At 40.0% G+C, this 20,156-nt stretch overlaps 1 protein-coding gene across 4 annotated transcripts in view; it reads right to left on the bottom strand.

Annotated features, from left to right (window-relative positions):
- LOC121951344 (disks large-associated protein 1-like) overlaps positions 1-20,156 on the bottom strand; it is a 165,864-nt gene that overhangs the window by 82,552 nt on the left and 63,156 nt on the right. For 3 of the 4 annotated variants that reach the window (XM_088085119.1, XM_088085121.1, XM_088085120.1), the window contains exon 3: positions 10,321-11,852. In XM_088085119.1, coding sequence (XP_087941245.1) covers positions 10,321-11,736 — 1,416 coding nt within the window. In that variant the 5' untranslated portion in view covers positions 11,737-11,852. The remainder of the gene's footprint in view (positions 1-10,320; positions 11,853-20,156) is intronic. The other variant, XM_088085122.1, reaches the window with a different exon arrangement.

Raw genomic sequence — 20,156 nt, 5'->3', positions numbered from 1 at the left:
ATCCAAATAACAGAGAGCTGGCCAATAAAACTGCAGGTTACACATTTTTCAAGAGGCCTCCATTACCACGGCCTCCTCTCCCTGTAGACATGTTTACTCATAGAGGGAGAGGCACAGGTGGAACTAATAACAGAAATGAGACTCGGCTCCATTTAGCTGTGTCACTAAGCCGTGACAGAGAGCCAGCAGGCACAACACCAGAACCCTGGACCTGCCACCTGTATTAGGACACAGCTATTATTGATGTCATTAGTTACACCTGAGTGTGAAAGCTCTAAATGTAAGGCGAGCAAAGGATCTATGACAAACGCTGCCTTCAAAAATCTTTAAGACTAATCCAACACTGTTCTGCCTAAGTAAGTTATATGTGCTAATTACATGTATTACAGCACTGACTGATTCTGGTCCCAGGCTGTGTATTGTTAATTGCAACAGGCAGCACTTCTTTGCCTTTTCCAAGAGACTGAGTAATGCTGCCCTCTAGCCCACCTGAAGGTGTGTGAAATATCTGTAATGCTGTCTTTCCCTCAGTACCTGCTACAGTACAAGGCAGATTCATAGTTCACTGGAAAAAAAATAAAGGGATGCAGGACAAGAGTGCAGCGGTGTAACAAGTAGGAAAGTTGCTCTACTTAAGTAAAAGCACTAATACCACCCTCTGAAAATACTCAGTTACAAGTAAAAGTTATGCATCAAAAATGTTACTTAACAAAAGTTAGTAAGTATAATTGGGAACATGTGCTAATGTGTTTAAAATTGTGTTTTTAATAAAAAAAAAGAAGAATGAAGAAAACAATGCAAACAAATATTACATTTTTAAAAAGGAAGAAAAAAGACACTCCCCCTCTCAAAAAAGCAAAAAAGAAGAGCAAATATAAATGTAAATTTTCAGTCAATCAGCTAATTGATTATTTAACTAATTGTTTCAGTTTGTTTCAGCTGTGTGAATGGGGTGGACCTCTAAAAGTAGCATTCTGTTAAAAAAGGCATCTGTGAAATTTCTGCCTATCACAGCTTTGTATTTCTAGGCTCTAGAAATAAGACATGGATATCAAGACATGTTTCCATAATAAAAATGTGTTTTGATATCCATATAGCTTTGAGGTGCAGGGCAGATATTAGTGAAAATCTAAACATAATCCAAACAACAGGTGACGGATTAGATGAGATGAGAAGGTAATCCCACCATCTCCAAAGAGATTTAATTCTGCACCATTTTACCCATAGGGTGGTGCAATATATTGATCAAGTTCATTACTGCAAAAACTATTACTTTTTACAACCATCTATTTCATAAAGGAGACATATCAAAATTATATTAAAAAAACACTCATCATCTTGTTCTATTTATCTGAAAAAACTAAAGCCCTTATGAGGATTTCTACCTGTTCTACCTGCTGTACTAAACATGAGGCTTGTCTGTTAACCCTTAGGGCCTGCTTTAATATTATACACACACTTTCTGCTCTGCACACAAAATGCGTTTTAGATTAGAAAAATATTACACATTCATATGATTTTCTACTTTTATTCAGTTTATTTTTAATCAACATCAGTCCTCATCATAATTTTCAGAATTTTAACTGTTTAAATGACAGTTTTTTGTCATGATGCCACTATGTTTTTTTTTTTTAAATTGTGATCACAGTCTGGGACATGTCTGATTAGCAGCAGCTTTGAATGTGACAGTGCACTTCATGGAAATAGCATGTACTTTCCCAAATATGGTAAAAATTACATCATCAGGTGGAGAATAGTCAAAATGACAAATTCCAAGGCAAAAGCCCAGAATGATACAATGCATGTTTTTATGCTTTGATGGCTGTGGGATCAAACACTGCAATTTGAATGGCTACGTTTTTTTATCTTTTCTTTTTCTTTTTTGCATTTAACAGTCTAAATGTAGCAATTTTGTTTCCACGGTGTATTTTAGATTTATTGAAGGAGCCGGGCTGAGATTAAGCAAGAATGCCAATCTTGCCAAAATGTATGCCTTATGCATAAACACAGCCAAATTTATAAAAAAAAAAATTAAGATAAAAAAAATGTGTAAAATGCACCAAACAGTCCATAAGAGTTAATGATAATATGTTAAGCTGTGACGAAGCTCCATGATGTCATTTTATGTAGCTTTTCGTCTAAATATATACAATTCACCACAGCTGATTAGTTTGGACTAACCCTGCCTTTTTAGTGTCTTTGTTGCCAGCTGGAGGAAATCCAGCTACATGTGTCAAACTTGAGCATTTATCGCCTTCAGACCAGAGGCCAGAGTGAGAATCTGACAGACAGAGACAGACAGCAGGAGAATGGTCCCGCTATTCTGACTAATTATATATGAATCACAGAGGGGAAGAGGCTGAACTGATCTGGGTTCAATCTCTCGCTCTCTCTCATTCTCTGCTCTTTTCGTGTGTGTTTGTGTGTGTGTGTGTGTGTGCATGCATGCGTGTGTGTGACGTCAAAGAGACACAAATGAGCAGTTTGGCTATAAAAAGAGAATGCGGGGAAAGGACCAGCTGCAGTAGCATCAGCAGCGCCTCTCACCCACGCACAGGCCTCACTTCCACTGCAGCTCAGTACTCATTCTACTGTAGCGGATCACTGCTTTCTGTGCTCGACACTGTCATTAGTCAAGATGCTGATTGTTGGAGATTTGGTGCATTTTTAAGGTTTAACAAGACAGCCAATCCCTCATCTGTCTGTCCTTGTTTTCAGGAATAAGTCACAGTGCATGTTGCATTCACAGTGACAGTGTGTATACAGCGCATATGTCCAGAGCATCCACTCTGTGTTTTATATTACAGACTGTAGATTGTTTCCTAGGCAACACTTGGCTGTTTTGATGGCTTAAGGCAGCCGCGTCAGAAATAACAGGTACAGTGCAGCCAACAGCCATGCTACACAGACACTCAAGATAATGTAATTTACAGATTCAACAGACAGAGCCGTGGGGAATGGGGGAAGCTTTAAAGGGACAGTTCACCCCAAAATCAATACACAGATTTTGGCATCTACCTGTAGTGCTATCATCAATCTAGAGTCTTGGAGATACTGGCTGAAGAGGTGTAAAATATAAAACTGATTTCACAGATGTCACAAGTCAGGTAAGACGGGGGAAGATGCCCCCAACCCCTCAGTTCCTCTCCTAACAAATATATAGCACTAAATCTACTCTCATTATGTACTGAAAGGCTGTGCTGTAGTAATTCATCTGAGTATCTGCATTATCAGATTTACCTCACCAGAACTAATTTACTGATCTATTTTTTGTCCCTAGAAAATAGTAATCTATATACTTATATGAAGTTGTACATAAAAAGCTTTGATAAATAAATGATGATGCAAATTATTAAAATCAAACATACTGTGTATAAATATGCATAGTGACTGCCCTATAAAAGTTGAAATATGCTATTGCAATTGAATTTTGCTCTTGGCTGATCATGCTTTCATCACCAACCGAGCCCCCTGTTGCTGCCCTCTCACTAACCAACTACTTTGTGTGTGAGCGGGGGAGCAGGGAGGTGCTGTGGATCGACAGGCAGCACGATTAGATAACTAGATGTATCTTAGCCCCCTCCAGGCCATGCCAATTTTTGTGACTATTTTCATATTTCAGTGAGGCACTCAAGCAAAATGTGCAGGGTTTATTTACTCTTTAAAAAAATTAATTGACCCAAGTTAACTCAGGTAAACTTGGGTCAAGAACACCTGCTTAGAAAGGGAGTGAAACTCCCTGGAGGCATCTTACCTCTAAATATTATTTAATTCGATTTATTTAGTATATAGTCGTGTGAGTCACAGTTCATTTTTATATATATCAGTAGTATGACATTGTAGTTTCAACAGCTTGCTAGCTTTATTAGCTAGCTAACTAGCAATCATTAGTATTGTTAGCTATGTAGACAACACTTTTAACAAGCTTGCTGGAGGAAGACATCCTGAAATTTAAAAAAAATAAATAAATAAAAATAAGCCTGAAGGCTTCTAATCTGTTAGGGTTTGGAATTTACTTTGTTTTGAACCCTTTACAAGATTTAAATTTTTGTGTTTTAACGACAAAATTGGCAACTCTGCCAATTTATTTCGGCCAAGTGCTTCAGTTTATGCATCATCACTCTGTGCGTGCTACACTCATATCCAAATATTTTTTTAAAATTTTGCAGTTAATTGACAATGTTCTTAAGGGGGGTATCTTCCCCTATCTTCTCCTACTATTATCTGTGAAATATTTAGACAATATTTGGGACAAAAAATATCCGGCTGTTCTTTTTTATTAGCTAAAGCAGCTCTAAACTGCCATAAACAGGTGGAATACGCCACCTTTTACTACACAATGGAGAGTTTTCAGTACACCAGAAGACATTCAAAACGAAACAAAAGCTGTATGCTTTCACTTTATGTCCTCACTTCTGCCATGACTGCAGTATTTCTGAATAGAAGTCTGTATCACAGTTAATGAGTCACACTGCTACTTCATGAGACTGACAGCAGGCAGAGTCCATTTATCTATGCAGAGAGAGAGAGAGAGAGAGAGAAAGACAGACAGAGAGAGAGAGAGACAGTGCGAGAGAGAGAGAGACCAACAGAGAGAGAGACAGAGAGAGAGAGAGAGAGTCTGAGCCGCTAACTGATCTTTTGCCCACAGGTGTACTGGATCCTGAGACAGTCTTTCTGCTGATCAGTCACAGAAGTAACCGATGTTTTCATAATCCAGACAGGGTTAAAAAGCTTTTATAAATCACAAAGTTCCAATCCTTGATTGGCTGAGCCATGGACCGGGTCAGCATTAACAGTACTTGCCGAATGAGCGTCACCACTAGTTGTTGACCACCTGGCTTTAGCCCTGTCCAGAGCAGGGAGGCTAACCAGTGAAGGCCGGAGGGTGGGCAGTGGGCACCATGTTTCTATGTGTTAATTTGATGCACCATATATCAGTCAGAAAAGGCAACAGAGGATAAATTTTACTGCCTCATAGGGCGCCCAGTAGCTAACGTGGTAGAGAAGGTGCCTCAGGTACAAAGGCTATGTCCTTACTGCAGCGGCCAAAGGTTCGATTCCAACCTCAGCCCTTTAATGCATGTCATCCCCTTTCTCCTCCTTTTACTCTTAAACTATCTTGTCAAATAAAATCCCACCCCCAAAAAAACAAAAACAAGAACAACTTAGCACTTAGTTTTTCCATGTCTGAACAGAGATGCTTCCAACGCGTCTACTGGTAGCACAGAAGATCTCTACAATCAGCACGGTGTCAAGGTGGACACCTAAGATTAGAGTCACCAGTTCATAAATGTCTCCCCTTCTGTTCCTGAGATATGATGTTGACTGATGAAAAAGTGTTTTTGCAAAAGATTATGATGCCACAGTCAAGTTCACCTTTCTCCTATTAGACCTCTGTGTGAAATTTCCCATAATTAAATATGACTTCTTGCATTATGGCCAAAAGCATGATTTGTGAGTTCACAAATATTGCTTTTTGAGTGACCTTCAGCTTTGACCTTCAACTACCAAAATCAGCTCATTCTTGACTCCAAGTGAACATTTGTGCCAAACTCAATTTTTTTCAGATGTAACATTCACAATAATGAGTCAATTGCAAGGTCACACTGACCTTGACCTTTGACCACCAGAATTATAAAATCAGTTTATTGTTGAGGCCAACTGGACCTTTGTGCCAAATTTGAAGAAATTCCTTTGAGGTGTTCTTGAGATATCGCGTTCACAAGATTGGGATGGACTGATGGAGAAACAGACAGATGAACGGGTGGACAGCCGGAAAGCTGGACGGAGTTTCGGCCACAAGCTATCACTAGTGCAGAGGCATAATAAAACAAAACACAAAACAATAAAATCTCACCACCTCTAAATAGACAGCTCTAAAGCTCACAGAGTCAGTGGAGCACTCGACTAAAACAAAAGCCCCTCTTGTATTTCACTCTGCATTTTCTCTTAAAAATCAACTGATAAGTTAGCAGTTAATGGGTGTCACGCTATCAAAAGCAAAACTGACATTCCAAGTAGTAACCTTTTTATCTGTCATCCTGACCACGTCTCTCAGCTGTTCTAACTCATACACAGCCTCTCATGGCTTCTTGCCTCATTTTATACTGCAGAAATAGGAGATTGAGTTGTTGAGGATTCTGGAGATACCTTCAGTACAGTACAAGTGTTTATGTTTATTCAAACATTGCACATTAATCATGCATGAAGAGCACAAAGTGGGCTCCGGTCAGAAATGACAAACTGACTGCACTGTAGAAAGCACTCCAACAGATATATGTGACATGATTATCATTAATAGACGACCAATAAACCACTGCGTTTTATGTCTTTGGAGCTGCTGGGAGGCTTTTTAAGTGGCACATCTATGCAAGATGTGTTTTGATGTTTGTTAACGGGAACTTAATGCGGATCAAAAAAAGCAGACCCCAGGAAGTGAGATCCACAGAGTGGTGCGTATGACAGGACTTTCTGTACTGAATACTGAATTTATCAAGACAACTGGTGAACATGAAGGAAAGTGTTGAGTGTGCACTGACAGCAAGCAGCATCAAAACCAAATAAAAGTGGAAGTAGATCGGGAAGACATGAGAGAAATGAGGAGGGTGTTTCTGAAGAGCCACGTTACAAATACAGACCTGCTTTTCTCTGGAGAAAAGTTCTCTGTTTCACAATCTACGCTGTCCTTTGTCATTTCATTGTCCACTGTCGTGTTGGTAATACTGATGTATGTCATTCATGTGTCCTGTACAATGTTACCACACATCTGCACAATAATTCCCTACCACACACTCACACACACACACACACACACACACACACACATACAAACACATTCAAACCCACAATTATCACAGCACATTCCAGATAACACATTACTGACAGCAGCAGGTGCAGGGGAGGCCATTTAACTTTCACAGATACAACTTACACATTGCAACCAGCTGAACTACATCCCTCATTTGAATTCTGGGCATTTCCAAGACTCAGAATTTATTTGGCAGCCAAAACAGATTCCGTTGTCCTGAAAATAGTCAGAATAGAAATGCAGCTCAAACATTTCTTGTGGATTGTCTCTCAGAAAGCAACATTTAAGTATGATTTGTAGATTTTTGATCTTTTGTCCCAACTTTCCTGCGTCCATAAGCGATGTGGACGGGGCTGCAGCAAAACATATTTTAGCCATTGTTAGCGCTGAAAATATTCTAAAAATAGCGTACCACAAGGTATCTGCCAGGGGCGTCACAGTAGGGAGAAAAGTGGGAGTGATTACCCAAGGCACCAAAGAAAGGGGACCCTTGAAAAGCAGTAAGTGCCATAACTCAATTAAAGAAAGAAAGAAAGAAAGAAAGAAAGACAAAGGGAAAGAAAGAAAGAAAGAAAGACAAAGGGAAAGAAAGAAAGACAGAAAGAGCGAAAGAAAGAAAAACAACCTTGTAAAAAAGAAACAAAAAAAACAAAAGGTGCATGGGAGAGAGATGGCTCAGCAGAGGAAGCGTCCCACAGAGGCTGCTATGCATTGAACCCAGAAATTGGTGCTACGCCCCTGGTATCTGTCAAACATATTCAAACTCCTCTGTGTAGTTAAAGAGCTCCCCATCACCTGGCTCACCGCAGCACTTCACAGACCAGCACAGCACAACAACACGCCATCGACATGAAAAAGAGAGGAAAGGCAAAGATCACTGGTAGAGAGGCAGGAAGGGAAGCACTACTAAATTAAAAATGAGGTCTACAAACAGGAAAGGATGTCGTTCTTCATGAGGTCATGTCATTACCTAGCATTCAGAGAGTAAGGCTGCTACTGGCTCTGCACTTACTTCTCTCATCAACTCAAAAGGAGGAAAGAGGAGGAAGAGGAGAAGGAAGAGGGAGGCTCTCCAAACCAAGAGGAAGTAAAGGAGGTAGAGGTGGGTTGGTGGGTGGCAGAAGGGGGTGTGGGGAGGTTGGGTGGATAAGAAGCGTGGGGGTGAGTTGGGTGAGTGGAGGAAAGTCAGGAGGGGAGGAGTGGTGGAGGAGAGGGAGGAGGTGGCAGTGGGGTTCTTGAGAGGTCAAAGTAGTAGACTGGTGGTGGGGAGCAATGTTCCCTGTAAGGCTGTGGACACACTGCAACATGTCACTGACTCTAAGCACATAGTGAACTGTTCATCTGTTAACATTAGACCTATGGAGTGTGGCCTTAAACTGCATTTCAATCAGGTTTGAAAGTGGAGAGCCTGAACAGGCTTAATGTCTGTTTTTTACACTGTTTTTTGATGTCATTTGGAAATGTTTATTTTAAAGAGGGGTTGGACCAAATACACTGTTGACATCAACCTGCTGAAACTGTTAAGTGCAATTTTTCAGTGTGTTCTGACCTTTGATAAACCAAAGGATCAGTAGGTAAATGGAAAAAATAATCATTGGATTCATCAATAATGAAAATAATTGCCATTTGGTAATTATTATAATATACTATATGCACATAAATGGAGATGCACATATGATCAATTACATTAAATGCATTTAACAAAACATTATGGAGATCCAAGGATCCACTGGTGTTTTTTATTGTATCAGAATAGCTTAAAGTTGTCTGTAAGTTTTTTGTTTGTTTACTTTTTACAATATGTTATTGTCTTATTGTGGTATATGTTTAGATGTTTGTGTTATCATGTAAAATGTATCTGTGTTGCTTCTGTTTTGCTATGTGAAGCACTTTGGACTACATGTTGTATGAAAGACGTGTAAATAAAGTTGAGTTGATGAACCTGGTTAAAAGTGAATGATAACTAAAGCTCATATATAGTGTGTCCCCAGCCTTAGCCAGTGATGTCCAGTCATTGTATTCAGCCATGTCAATCTGCAGTTGTCATTCCAGCCAAACACTGAAGCATCGCAGGGACTATACGATAGAAGAGACCTTCACTCTGACTGAGAGCAGCCCACCAAACTTGGATGCACTTCCACTCATCCCTTCCCTAGAGCTGCATTTACTAAAATTGCTGATGTGGAAAAGCATAAATGCATGCAGCGAACAGCTTTGAATGTCGCCCTCAACTTGGAAAAATGGGTTTTGATAGGCATCTAAGAGGAGGTGCACTTTGGGAGAGTCTAACACACTCAGAGGATCACCAGCACAGACTGATCCCTTTCTCGTGTTTAAATGTCCCACACTCCGCCATGAAATCCATCTCATAGAAATACACATACATTACATAAAATATCTAACTACTGATTTAACTTTCGTGATTTCTTCTTTCCTCCATTTTACAGCTATTACTCTCAGCTCACTATAAGGTAGTATTTAAACCTTTGAACTCCCATGAAATTGGTTATATTTCTGACAAAAATATGGGAAAAATGCAATCAGAAACCTGGCATTAAAAGGTCCTGAAAAGTACAAAAAGAACTCATTTCTTTTTACAGTCGTCACTGCCTTTTTTTTAATAATGTATTCAAGCCAATTTGCTTTGGCCTCATAGGGTTAACATTATACTTATTCTGCTGCCTTTTCCCAAAGCATCTAGTATTTATTTTAGGCTTCATTACATACTAAATGTTAGACAAGTGCCCTCTGAGTTTAAATCTAAACAGAACTTAATGAGTGTTATCTCTAAATAAGGAGGGATTGAGTTTTCCCAAAGTATCCCAATACCACAAGTATTAAAGTACTCTCTATGCCCTGCTGCCTAAAAAAATCAAACAGGCCTTTTTAACTTTGTCACAGCAGGTTGAACACAGCTTTGGCCAATGAAATAAAGTTTGAGGCTGTGTTTCAAAACCAATTAGTGGGTAGAGTCATAATACACATTTTATCGTAGTCTTTACCAATATCCAACACGTCATCAATCCAAGTCGTTAAATATCAATTGTAAACACAGGTACTGCGGCAATCATTCTCACTGTATATTACAGGTCATTCTGGGAACCTTTTCCTGAAACAATTTTGGATAGGAGACAACCTCAAACTTCTACTGGTCATTCCTGCTTATCTAGTGCTTCGTGACCTTTGTGACTGAAATATCGTGCCAGAACAGCAGCTGTGCATGTCCTAAAACTTCTGTCTGAATTTTCCAAAACTTTGGCCACCTGTCCGTTCCACTAATGGATTCCACTGATTGGTTTGCCCTTCTGGAACTGGTGCTGCTCTCCTGCAAAGTCGTAGAGTGTCGTAGTGTTTGGTAGGGCTGAAAACCTGATGTCTCACAGGACTGGACAGCACTGATGTAAAGGAAACATTGGTGAGGAAAGTAAGTTGTGGAGAAAAGGGAGGCAACAGAGGGGAGAAGAGTGAATCGACTGGTTTTGGATGGGAGTTGGGAAGGAATTAGTTACCTGTAAGAAATGGCAAGAGCGCTCCTGCTGCTGACTGCCCTTAGATTTGACTAGAGCTCTATCTAGGTTTAGGTTACCGGATCCTGCGCTGGCTCGTAGCTGGTTGTGGCTGCTGTTGTTGGTGTAGACCTCTCGGGCCCTGCTCACCGTTAGGCTTGATGACCATGCCCCTTTCTTCACAATGGGCCCGTCCACAAGACCCATTGGCATCAAGGGGCCACTTCCTCCAACGATACCGCCACTGGTGTTATTGCTGCTACCACTAACTGGCACACATGCCGACGACGCTGCGTACTTCACATCGTTGTTGCTCCGGGAGGCTTTGAGTGCAGAATGGTGGTGTGTGTGGCCATGGTGTGCGTGGGTGTGCGTGTGCTCGTTAAGTGTGCCGTAAGGGTCCATCATGAAGTAATGCTGGGACTGCGAGGAGGAGAGACTAGGGAGGGGAGTCTGGGGGAACTTGTCGTGGTTGTTGCCGGGGTACCGGCCCATTGTCATGGCGATGGGCGAGGGGGAAATGGAGGGTGAGGGTGAGGGCGGAGGTTGGTGGTGGTGAGGGTGGTAGAGACACAGCTCCCGTTCCAGGTTGTCATCTGAACTCCAATATCCGGAGCCTGGAGCAGATGCTGAGCCGTGGAGCTGGTGGTGGTGGTGGTGGTGGCTTCGATGCTTGGGCTCTGCTGATCGACAGCGCTCACGGCTCTTGCTGCGCTTCCGGTGACGCACTCCCACTGGTGGAGTTTCACCCTCTGGGCTGGCCCTTGAACCACCACCACCACCTCCTCCACCACCACCACCACCATTAACGCTCCCATTATTGGCCCCCTTGGAGGACTGTGTGTGGTGTGGCCCCTCCAATGAATGTGACTTGGTGAAGAGTTTCTGGACTGAATGGACAAGGTGGCGAATTCTCCCTGGGCTGTCATTGTTGTTGTTGTTGGCCCCCATCCCCCCACTGTGGGCCAGCACTCCGCGTTTGTACTGCAGTGTATGGTAGCCGTCTCTGGAAAATGACGGCTGACGCTCAAACGGGTCCGCAAAGTTTGCTGGTACCCGGGTGGGCGTTTTACCTCCATAGCCTCCTCCACCTCCTCCTCCTCCTCCCCCTCCTCCTCCTACATATGGTACCATGGCCATACACTCATCCTTTACCTCAGGATGGTGAGATGAGGAGGTGGAGTGGCACCTCCTTGGGAAGGTTCCGTATGGTACGATGCTGTTGCTGTCAGAGGGGTACGGGGAGCGCTGAGCATTGTAGTAGGACAGCTCAGCTGGATGCGGCATGGGGATGGGCACAGGCATGTCATTCTGACTGATCAGATATGGCTTGCGGTCAACATGGTGACCCAGTAGATCATATGATGGTTCATAGGAGACCACGTGATGGTGACTCCGACTACTGGACAGGCCTTTCATGACAGGGGGAAGGATGGGTGGATGGATAGAGGAATGGTATGGATGAGAGATGCCAGGCAGGCCTGTGACCAGAGAAGGGCTGCAGAAGACTGTCCCTGAGAGGAGAGCTGCAGACTCTGAAAGACAGGAGAGAGGAGCAGTAAGACAAAGAGTTAATGTAAGGCAACAAGTTCAACAAAAAAAAAAACAAAACACAACTCATACCATGTGTTTGCGTGTTTGTGTGTATGACACGGTGACAGGCAGGACGACAGGAGACCCTGCTCTCAGTGTGAGTTCAGTGGGAGTAGGTTTCCAGCCTGGTTATATTGAAAGAATAAATTGATACCTGAATGTTTGATCACTGACAACTCCAAACAAGCCAAAGAATATGTAAATACACAGAGTTTGCAACAAAGCCGTTGCTTAGGGACTGTTCTGTGATGTTTCCTGACATTTTGGGGGATGTTCCACGCTATTGTTCCACTATACCTCAAATGCATTTTTAACATTATTTATAAGAGGGGAAAAATGCAAATATGAAAACAATTTTGCTCTTGACAATGACTTTCGTTGACAAAAATGCATTTTTCTCCGCTTTTTGTCCAAAATGTTGTTTTTTTTAAATGAAAATTCACAAATACGCACAAATCCCGATGATGATAAAGAAGGAATGGAAGAAGCTGAGATAAAAGGGGTTCTCTTGTGTATGAAAATTTGTTCTTCATTTTGATATATTCACTGTTTATATATTCAAAACATGAAAAAGATATTCTAGGGGTCTCAAAAGATTAGTAAATACTACCAAAAAATGATAGCTCTGGAGATGGAGGGCTAAATGTATCAAGACAGAGCCCTCTGGGTTTAATTAATTCACATTAGTGTTGCCATCCTTCAGATTTCTATTTTTTCTTTTTTTTTTTTTGATCTCATAGAGATTCAAACATCACACTAACAATGTGCAGAGTATCTAAACCTTAGAATCCTGACAAACCTAGCAGATGATCATCAGCCGGTCAATTTTGGGCAGTCGGTGAGTGTCTGTCACTCAGAAACAGTTTGTACTCTACCCTTCGCAAAGTCCCGTCCCTTTGTGATGGTCCCTCAGGCTGTTAGAACCAGCCTGACGCCCACACCGGCCCAGCATTTATGGTATATTTCAGATTCAAGCACCATTAAAATTTAATTTCAGGTAGCGGGCATTAGAGCTTTGATTCTCTGCTCATGCGGGAATTGGCCTAGGCTGTAATTTCTTACTATTCCCTTGCGCTTGAATCAGGTTGGGTTCTTGCTAAATTAAAGTTTATTTTGTTTTTTTTATGACAAAACATCAACCCCAAATTGAAGCAATTTTTTTTTTTCAGAATGAATGAATATTACATACAGTGGTAGGCAATGTATTCTATGTCGCTGCTTTTTCTGTTATATGTCCACCTGCTGGTGGGCCATCATGATAAGTAATTCCACTACAGAAGAGACTTAATGATCACTAAAAACAGGTTTGAAAATAGTAGATATAACAATATCAGTTATCTGCCAAATGAATTGTTATATGTCAGCATATCGAATAACATTAATAAATCAAATATCGTGTATCCCTGTTTGTCAGGGTTTGAGGGAAAAAATGTGTATTTCTTTTCAATCTCTCCCAGCAAAGGCAGTGACACACCAAGTCGACGGCTTAGGTTGGGCCAACGATGAGTTTAATAGACAGATGAGCTGCTGCATCTATGACTGCATTGAAAAGCGTACCTTCAGGATTCCGAAATACCCTGGTAAATCGTAATACCACCATACTGCCCAAGCTCACTGCCCACAATGTTTTCATACAAAGGTTGAAAAATGTCAAAGTATCCCTTTAAGTCCCACACACATAGGCTCTGAGAGGCTCAGCTGGTAACCAAAGACAAAGCCGTTGGTTGGGGCAACACCAAACCTCTACATCTTTGGAGCAAACTGCTTGGTGGTTGATTCAAGAACTGGAAACAATAATTCTAAACATAAACAGAGGCAGCAGAGGGATTGTAAGTAATAAAAAAGGATGTCCTTTTCTGGTCTAAAGGCTGTCTTTTTTTATTTCGACTCAATGTACAAGGCAAAGCCATCCAGGCGGCTTGCACTTAATAGTGCAGGTAACAGTACCGTTAGAAGTGCCCTCTCTCCCACCTTATATAACAGTGAGTTTATATCTCGGGCGTCTATGGGAAAAGGCTCCAGGGCTCAGACTGCTCGCAAGGCACTTTTATTACAGATGAACAGCCATGCAGGGCCGCAGTGTTGATGTGAATGCTACATGCATGGCTGTGTGTGTTTTTGCACTCTTGTGTTTGTGGAGGAGTTGCGAGATAGGTGTGTGTGTGTGTGTGTGTGTATGTGTGTTTCCTCTGTCCTACTTGGCCCATGACACAAGTGCTTAACACAACCTGACAGTCCCAATGGTAGAATGGCCACTAACAAGCTACAGTAACTCCCAGTGAGCTGGGTTAAGCCACACACTCGCACACACTCACACATACTCACACACACTGAGATCAGTAGATTCCCCATCAACACCCCCTTTGGAATTCCATCCCAATAAATCTCACAGATATTATACAAACCATCCATACAAATCATTATGACTGCTAATGGTGTGCAGCAAAATTAATAAGCGATAAAGCCCTGTCAATTTCTTTGACACATATGGTATGATATAAAATCATCACTGTTTGTTAAAGCAGTACAATACAGTTAAAGGTCAGTGTTACTGTAGTTTAAGCCATGAAAGTAGAGCATTATCTTGACCAGGAAATGAAACTCACTAAAATCTGTGCTTACTGCTCAGCAAACCCACATTGATGATAAATAATTCAGCACACAAAATCACATAAAACCACAAGGTCATTTTTAAACTTTGCATTTTATCTGCATTAACCCCTACATATACGGCTAGATTAATCTGATTTAAAAAAAAATAAAAATAGAAATAATAATAAAATAACCATTTGTTTCCCCCATGACTTTGTTCAATAACAGATTATGATTGACAGCAATGCAAAAAGTGCAGTGCATAAAATCCCTGAGCTGTCAAAATAATATTAAATCATAAATAATAAATTACTACAAAATCAAATATGAAACAATTCAAAAACTAAATGTTGACAGTTTTTACAACATACTGTTATGTTTCCTTACTTTTTTGTTGAGGCTTTTGCTTTTGTTTTAGATGCTGCGTCATAACTGTCGTGCTCACGTGCCATGTCGTGTCACTTTTGCATATTTTGCAGCTAACACACTTCTTTGTTTTGCATAACGTGAAGTGCTCCCAAACTTTTGAAGTTTTAGTATGAAACGTTCTCTCTGCCTCCGCCATGCCTCTTCAAAACAACGGCCTCTCCCGTCTGCATGTGACATAAACAGTCCCGCAACACAGTGAGTGATGTAATAATCACTTGACACAACAAATCGATCATTTTATTCGTTGCCAACACATTTAATAATCAATTAAAATAGATTTTATTGATTCGTTGTTGCAGTAATATAATAATAATAAATAATAATAATAATTCAGTTTTGCAGTATTTCAAAATATTGACATTACTGACTAGCAATGAGTTAAACTACTTTGGTATGTTTTATATAACCATCTATAAATCTTTAAGGATGCTGTTGCACCCAGCATGTTAGGTTCAGTCAAAAGGAACTGGTTAGTGAGGTTGCTTTGGGCTGCTGTGGAGGCAGAGTGTTTGAAAAGGTCTGAGTCTGCGTCTCAGCCGCCTCTGATACAGTTCATGTATCAGAGGCGGCTGAGTGTGAAAGCAAACTCACTGACTGCAGGATTCTTTTGATAGAAAACATGAAATTTCAGCATGATTTCTATTAAATCTATCTGTTGGTCATGAACCATTGAGGAAAGGATCTTATAATAGACCTGTATGAGCAAGGCATGTATTTATGTAAATCATAACCATGGTAACAGTTCTGTGCATCAGCAACTGAGCGCAGGGCTTTTCCCTGATGAAGCAGAAAGTCACAAGCAGTTAAAACTGCAGTCTGTTGTGCTTGTATCCTCTGTGTACTTGACAGTTCATCAAGTTCATTAAAAAGTGTGTGACACACAGATCCCACAGTAACACACACACCAATAATTGCTAAAAAGACATGAACTGGATGGCTAAGATGCAACAGTGTATCATTATTCCTCTGAGCTACAGGTGTGAAAGCAGCCGAATTCATTATTTTCACAATCTAGCTGGGAATTTTAAAATCACCCTAACAGTTAATATCTCAATTTACTTACAATATTTTTGGTCATGTGTGGGCAGTTTACCAATTAATGTATGAAAGTACACTGCTGATGACACAAAACAAAAAGACTCACGTTAGGGCTTAAAAAGAACCAAATATGGATGCACAAAAGCATTTATAGTATAATTTATCATATCTTTTACCATATCTATAACATTACCCACAGGACCACTACTAACTACTACATGTTCTTTTTTTAAACAGTTAATGAGTTGTGTAAATGAGTTTCTCCTGAGTCTAGTTTCTCCTCCTTAAATAAACGTTTCCTTAGATGTTTGAAAACACCCCCAAATTAAACATGTATGTTCATGATGGGAGGAAGTCCTGAATTACTCTGTCTCACTGGGAGGACATTGTACTCACAACACTTAGTCTAAAAATAAAACGTAACTGAATCGAGGGAGGAAGTGATTCACTTCAAATGATGTGTTAGTGAAGTCAGACATTACTGTACAAGGACCCAAATAACAGGGGCTTAAATAAGCAGCTTTTTCTCCAACCAGCAGCATTATGCATCTGATTACATCAAATATGAGCTTATGTAAGAACCTGAGCAAACACAAAGTCTGAGTAGCTAGTGGACAGTCAAACTGAATGCAAGCATCCCTACTACTTAAGAGGGACTGATAGAAAAGGCCACCTTTGGGTAGATGTTGCCCCTGACTTTGATGGCAGCAGCCACAAGTGAGCAAATCAGCGCTTTATCCCCCTTTTCTGCAGGGCAGACTGTTAAGTGTTACAGCTTTCCTCAAAGTAGTGAATATGATATATCAATGTAAACATCAATCAATCAATAAATAAATACATTCCATTTTATGAAACAATGAATAAATAAAAAAATAAGTGAATAAATACATGAAACAATAAATAAATAAATAAATAAATAAATACATACATAAAAACTGTAATACAATCAAAAGGGAAAGATATAAAGGTGTCCACAAAAAACCACAGCACCTTACATAAAGCTGTGAGCTGGCCTTTATATTACTGACACCTGCAATGCCTCAACACCCACACATTCATTATTTTCCTTCAACATTCCATCGAGTTGCATAAACATGCATGAATATATATTTGATATGTCATAGTACTCAAAAGTAAGTAAATGTGTTTTAGTCATATTTTTACTATACTTGTTTCCATTCTATATTTATGCTCTTGAGTTTTGCAGTACTTTGCTTTATTTCTACTCCTATTAATATCTTCAATGTATTCTAAGTTTTATGGATGTACCAAAAACCCAAAGCAAATTTGTGTAAGTGAAAAACTCTCTGACAATAAATGCTTTCTGATTCTGATGATTTTAGTCTTGACAGTTAGAAAGAAGTGAATATTGAACAGTTGATTAAATACAGAGCAAAACAAACTGAACAACAGGACGACTATGATAAAATTCGTGCTGCCTGACAACCCTCCTTCATCTGGTAAGAACATGAATTCCATTAAGATCTATTTGAAATAGTTTGCCCTGCTGAGTTTTGATGCAGAGTGTAAGGATTCTTGAATTATGGCCAAAAACGTGTTTTGTGAGGTAACATTAACTATAAGTTTAATCCAAATATTAATCAGTTTATTCTTAAGACCAAGTGGACATTTGTGCCAAATTTGAAAAAAATTCCCTCTGAGTGTCACAAGATAGACACAAGGTCAGTCACCAAATACCATCGAACTAAAATCTGTTCAGTCTTGACTCCAAGAGGGCATTTGCGCCATATTTGACATTTGTGCCATAATAGGTTTTGAATAAAACATTAATATAGCAACAACTATTTTCTATATAAAGGCAAGTACATGATTGCTCACTAACTTACAACCAATAGTTTATATCATGTTACTCCCCATAAAGCCACAAACTTGTTTTTTGCCTTTTTATCTTGAGTAAGTCCTTTTTGGTAGCAACTCCATGCATCACTTAAGTTGCACTTACATTTCCAGCACAGAATATCTCTACAATCAGCACAGTTTCAAGATTAGTGTCACCAATTCAGTATCTTCAATGATAACTGAAATTTGATGATTGCACTTTTCGCATTTTAACTGGAGATTGTGCTCGCTCTTTGTATTGTGTGATAGTTGTATTTGTTTAATAGTTGTATTTGCTTGTCTGTATTGATTGTTGTAACCTTGTTTTAAGCTGCCCTCTTGGCCAGGTCACTCTAGGAAAAGAGATTTTAAATCTCAGTGAGTCTTTTACCTGGTTAAATAAAGGATATATATAATTCGTCATCTGACCAAATGTCTCTTCTGTTCCTCAGATATAACATTAAATAATGGCCAGAATATTTTTTTTGCAGAATATTACAATTTCATAGTTGACCTTTGACCTTTTGGATATAAAATGTCATCACTTCATCATTCTATCCTGTTGGACATTTGTGCGAAATTTTGTCATAATCACATATGAATTCCTGCATTATAGCCAAAAACGATGTGAAGTCACAATGACCTCAACCTTTAACCTTCGAACACAAATTTCTAATCAGTTCTCGAGTCTAAGTGAATGTTTGTGCCAAATTTGAAAAAATTCCACCAAGGTGTTCTTAAAATTCAAGCTTACAGAATCAGACACATGCAAGGTCACACTGACCTTGACCTTTGACTAGATATAACGATTAACTCAACTCGCGATTTGATACAAGTCACAATACTGGGTTCATGACACAATTTTCTCAAGATTTTTTTAAAACAAAAAATTAGATTACAGAAAAATTATGACTGAAAAATATTCTGTTAATTATTTCAAACAAAATTATACAAAATACTGCATTTTCTATTCTTATTATTTCTGAGGTAGGGTATAAATAAAAAAACAAAACAACACAAACTATGTAATGAATGCATTTCTGGACATTCACAATCTCCCCTGCTGTTAAAAAACTCTTTCACTGGGACAGAGGTGGCTGCTGTGAGAAAGGCTTGCTTTTGCTAGAGGGCAAAGCAGAGTAAATTGGCCATTTTCCACTTGTAGGTGATAAGTTGGGCTCTCTCTTTGGCTCTCGTATTCGTTTGGGTGAGCGGGGTTGCAGCTTGTCAGTGTGGTTTGGCCATGTAGTCGTCGGTAGGAAGTATCGTGTGTAGGTGGGGCTGACTAGAGCTTTTTAGTATGATGCCGGCTCACACGCTGCATCATCTTAGTTGTACTATTTGTGTAGTTCATCACCTTCTTGCAATTGTTTTTGTCTTTTCTGTTAACTTCTTGCCTTTATTACTTTCTGACTTAAGGAAGTTCAAATGCCGCCACACTGAGGGTGCATCTTCTCTTTCAATATGTCACGGAGCCTTTGCTTCGACTTATTTATGTGGCAAGTTGTCTCTAGTCTCGAACATGATGTAGGACATTGAACACGTAAGACACTGAACATAGAACACAAACATAGAACATTGTGGCACGTCGAGCAAGCCAAGTCAAAAGTAGATTACGCCCTCTGCTGCTCGCTTTTTAACTGCCTCACAATGCATCGTTACCTCCCTACCTTTGACCACTACAATGTAATGAGTTGATTGTTGAGTCAAAGTGAACATATGTGCCAAATTTTTAAAAAATCCCACAGGGTGTTCTTGAGAAATCACATTCACAAGAATGACACAAACAAGGTCACAGTGACATTAACACTTTGACCTATGAACACCAAAATCCAAGTGTATTTTCAACTCCGAGCGGACATTTGTGCCAAACTTAAAGAAATTCCCTCGAAGCATTCTTGATATATACTGTCAATAGAATGGGACGTACAGGCTGAAGGAAAACGAAATGCCTGCTGGCTTCAGCTATCACCAGCAAAGAGTCCTAACAGCACTACACACTTGATGATGTTTATCAACCAACTGTCAACACCAACTGTCCAAGACTGGAATTGACTTGGTCCAACCAAATCAGAACTGTAAGGTCCAACAAGCAGAATGTTTTTTTTGTTCTTTTAGTTATGAACAGAACTGACGTAGTTCATGTGGATTGAGGGATCATCTGACATAAAGAGCCACTGATAGAGGACAACAAAAGCCATTTTCAAATCAGAACCAGACCGTCAACTGGTGTCATCAAAACCTGATTGTTATGTTGTTTAATTACTGAATGTAGGCTAAGATTTACTTATCACTTCCAGATCTCAAAGAAGAGCAAGAACACGCCATCCTGTGAACTGGATTTTAGC

This window comes from Plectropomus leopardus, chromosome 12 (genome assembly GCF_026936395.1).
Source record: "Plectropomus leopardus strain MGB_pleo_1.0 chromosome 12, ASM2693639v1, whole genome shotgun sequence".
In the NCBI taxonomy this organism is placed as follows: Eukaryota; Metazoa; Chordata; class Actinopteri; order Perciformes; family Serranidae; genus Plectropomus; species Plectropomus leopardus.
This window is presented reverse-complemented; position numbering and strand designations above follow the sequence as displayed.